This window comes from Gavialis gangeticus, unplaced genomic scaffold (genome assembly GCF_001723915.1).
Source record: "Gavialis gangeticus isolate Ggan-Ray unplaced genomic scaffold, GavGan_comp1, whole genome shotgun sequence".
In the NCBI taxonomy this organism is placed as follows: domain Eukaryota; kingdom Metazoa; phylum Chordata; order Crocodylia; family Gavialidae; genus Gavialis; species Gavialis gangeticus.
Genome location: NW_017729025.1, coordinates 143,615,476 through 143,619,274, shown reverse-complemented (window position 1 = coordinate 143,619,274; position 3,799 = coordinate 143,615,476). Strand labels below are relative to the sequence as shown.

The 3,799-nt window shown below is 46.4% G+C and overlaps 1 protein-coding gene across 1 annotated transcript in view; it reads left to right on the top strand.

Moving 5' to 3' along the window:
- Nucleotides 1-1,986: 1,986 nt before the first annotated feature.
- The window catches only part of LOC109299142 (serum amyloid A-5 protein-like), a 6,190-nt gene continuing 4,377 nt past the window's right edge, over nucleotides 1,987-3,799 (top strand). The window contains exons 1-3 of the mRNA XM_019519681.1: nucleotides 1,987-2,084; nucleotides 2,452-2,569; nucleotides 3,212-3,350. Coding sequence (XP_019375226.1) covers nucleotides 2,467-2,569; nucleotides 3,212-3,350 — 242 coding nt within the window. The 5' untranslated portion in view covers nucleotides 1,987-2,084; nucleotides 2,452-2,466. The remainder of the gene's footprint in view (nucleotides 2,085-2,451; nucleotides 2,570-3,211; nucleotides 3,351-3,799) is intronic.

The window sequence follows — 3,799 nt, the reverse complement described above, 5'->3', positions numbered from 1 at the left end:
TTACGGGACTGGGCCCGGAGCCCCTCCGCTGCCGTTTTGGGGCTGGGCCAGGCTGGGCCTGGTGCATCCCCCTTCCCACTACCATTGTGGAGCCAGGCTGAGCCCGGTGCGCCCCCCCAGCCTGTTGCTGTTTCAGGGCTGGGCCCACTTCTCCCCCCATCTGCCTGCCTCCTTGACCCATGAATGACCGGGGGGGGGTGGGGGGCATGAACGGAGCACTGCCACCAAGCACCCTGTGCTGCCGCTGCATCTAGGGAGCAGGGGGTGGGGGATGAGGCCAGCAGTGCTGGCCTTGTACTCTGCTCTGTCCGCTTCATTGCCACTGGCCACCGGGAGCAGGGCGCGGGGTGGGGCAAGGCCAACTGTGCTGCTCCCCCCCACTGCTGTGGTGGGCCGGCTTTTCCCACCCCGGGCTTGCTCCTCCTCCCCACCACCCCTGTGGGCCTGGGCCCACTCTTCCCTTCCCCCCACCGCCACTGCCACTGCCACATTGGCCCAGGTCCACTCTTCCCCCTTTGCTGCCATGGTGTGCCCGCTCCACCCCGACCTCCACCACATCGGTCCACAGCCACCCTGCAGGTGGGGACCACAGAAGGGGGGAGGGGCAGCCCAAGGCCACTGCCGGTGGCCTCGTCCCTCCCACGGCATCCTGACCCCGCTCCCCACCCTGCGCCACCACCCTCCAAGGAGCAAGGTGGGGGGACAAGGCCAGCTCTGGTGGCCTCAACACCCCCACATTGTCACCACCTGCAGGGAGCAGGGCAAGAGGGGTGACAAGAATACCACATTTATTTCCCTGCAGACTTGGGCAGAGTTGAAGGGCCAGACTTGTAACTGGAAAATCCAGCAATTAGAACTAGGTTTTTTCTCTGCCTGGTGGATTTCCTAATTTTGAAAATTCACTGTTTCAGGACAACTTTCCTTTTCTGCAGATTCAGCATCATGAAGCTTGTGGATAAACCAGGTGGTAGTCTAGAGGGTTTTTGTTTTGCAATGTAAAACAAGAAGTAGGATTTTTAAACTTAAAATAATAGTATCTATATCATTACCCAAAGGTTTATGTATAGCATTCTGTCTCCACTGAAGTCAATAGAAGTCTTCTTCTGACTCCAAGGAAGTCAGGGATTTTGTTGTATAGTTCTGAAGGGCTTGGAGGAGAGGTCAGTTGCCTTCTTAGCTCTGATTACATGGGGTGCAGGGAGCAGAGCTACAAGCCCCCAATATGGTGGTCAGTGAGTGCAGGACTGGGACTTCCTGTCATGAGCAGAACTGCAAGCTCTGGTCCCACTGGGGATTCATCTCTGCTTGCCACCAACAAGCCTGGTTGCAGTCCTGTATTCACTGACAGCCCAGCCTGGGAGCAGTGGACTAGCACTGATCCCACTACAGCCCTGCTCAGGACAAGGGTGCTACACAGAGAGATGAAGAACATGGTACATGACATGCCACACAGTGTAGCTCTACAAAGAAATTCCTGGTTCACCCAAGAACATTTGTGTAGTACTTCTGACATTTTTGCTTTTAAACGTTTTTGTATATGCACATCTCTTCCCTTGAATTTTGTAGCTACAAGAGAGTTCATGCTGCTACAAATGTAACATCTGCTTGCAGCCCAAAGCTGTGGGTACAGCACCAGTCTTTAAATGCCATGTGACCATATGAGAACTAGCCTGTTCATAGGAAAGAGTTGCCTTCTAGCTGAGGTTAAATAGGAAAACTCAGCCAACCCTTCCTCCTTTGCTGGTTTCATAAGGGTTTGTATATCATGTTATTCTGACAAAGTTATTAAAAATAATACAGTTAAAATCCTAGAACATTAACACTATTGCCTCAGCTTCAAAATAAATTGGGAAATAACCAGCACAAAGCTTGATTTGCATATGCTGACAGTAAGTACAAAACACTTTACCTTTTAGGCAATGACTTTCTGTTATGAGTAGGGGAAATGGAATTTGGTAAGTGAAATTTTCCACCCAGAGGAAACATTTCTTATTGGTTTCTGGACTCTTATAAATACAATCCACCCCTGTCTGAGTGTATCTGAGAGAGAATCCATTTCTCAGAAACTTTGACAGGCTGCAGTGGTAAGTTTTAAGATTTTATATCTGATTTTAAGATTTAAATAACATTGTTTTACCTTTTTCAGTAAGGTACATAAACTCAGACTTTGTTTTTTCTAGTGCAAAAGCTACTAAGCAAAAGATAAGACAACTTTTCCATGCATCCCATTCCCCAGCAGGATGCTCTGAAGATAACTGGTTTTATCAAAAAGGGTGTTTCATTTTCTAACAACAAATCATCACTTTGCAAAGCCTTCAGAACTGTGTGTGACCCTGCTGATCCATGCACCTGCTCCACAGTTTGAAGTAGAATAAATATGATGCCTGGAGTCTTCAAAAACTTGCCCAGATTGTTAATAATCATACTTTTTCACCCACTATTCTCTTATAGGTGAAGTAGTGCGCCATGAAGTTCTTCACCTGCATCTTCTTGTTATCCCTGGTCCTATGTGTCACCAGCGACAACTGGGCTGAGAAGGCTGGGAAATTTATAAAGGATGCCTATGGAGGTAAGTTATTTTCCAAATAAACGTTCTTCAGGAAGAGTGTCTTCAGAAGAGAGGTTTTTGGAAAGGAACAGAACATAGCGTGTTAATAAATCAGGATTTCCTCCCCCAGTTTGCCGTGTGATTTTTTGAAAATCATTTCACCTCTTTTTGGCTAAATTTTGCTAGTATAAAATGAGAATAATATAAACTCATCTCTTTAAAGTCTTTATTTTATCATTATTGTTATTATTATTATTAATCAGTCTTTCCAGAATGATTCAAGAATAGTATGTGGTACAATAAGATCCTGGTCCATGAACTGGGCTCCCAAGCTCAGTCACAACAGACCTGATGAATAACAATAACAACAGCAACAACAATGACAATAACTATCATCATCTGCTTGGTTTATGGAGGCTTCCCCTTTGTCAAGGAGTCTCCTTTCATCTCCTCCTCAAGATTTCACTTGATGGATGGTACAGTTAGAAAAAGAGGTAAAACAGGTGTAAAATTCATCTGCTTCTGAAAGGAGGCTTGGGAAGGGAGCCTCAACTTAGAAGCCACAGAGGAAGGGTAGAATGATGACTGAAGGCCACTGGAGAGGGGTAAAATAGCTCCCACCCTTGTGTTTACTGTTTCCATAATTCTTTCTTCCCTACCCAGGTGCTACGGATATGGCCAGAGCATACAAGGACATGCGTGAGGCCAACTGGAAAAATTCAGATAAATATTTCCACGCACGGGGAAATCGTGATGCTGCACGGAGAGGACCTGGTGGCGTTTGGGCAGCAACAGTTATAAGGTACCTGACGTCCCTGGGGTTCTGGATTGAGGTGGGAGACAGCTGTGTAATCCAACAGGGTGAACTACATCTTGATTCATAAATGGTTACTCCCCTGTTTAAAGAGTGGATATTTTTAACTACTATTTGAGTTGGGTATGTGAAGATGGAGCCCATTCTTGAATTTAGGAGCCCTTATTCACATGTTTCATGAGTTGACACAACATATCTGGTACTTGCTCCAATCAGCTCACACTACTCTGTTGAAAGAAGTTGATGTTTTTATCCCAGTACTTCACAATCTTCAGAGCAGTGAACAGAGCATAGTAGAGGCAAGTGCAGCAATGGCATTTGCATTCTATGCCAGCTCTGAGATGGTTCTAACAAGCCTAGATTTCTGTGATACAGGCGTGATATCAAAGTATCCTATGGTTTCGTAGTTTCATAGTTTCTAGGGTCAGAAGGGACCT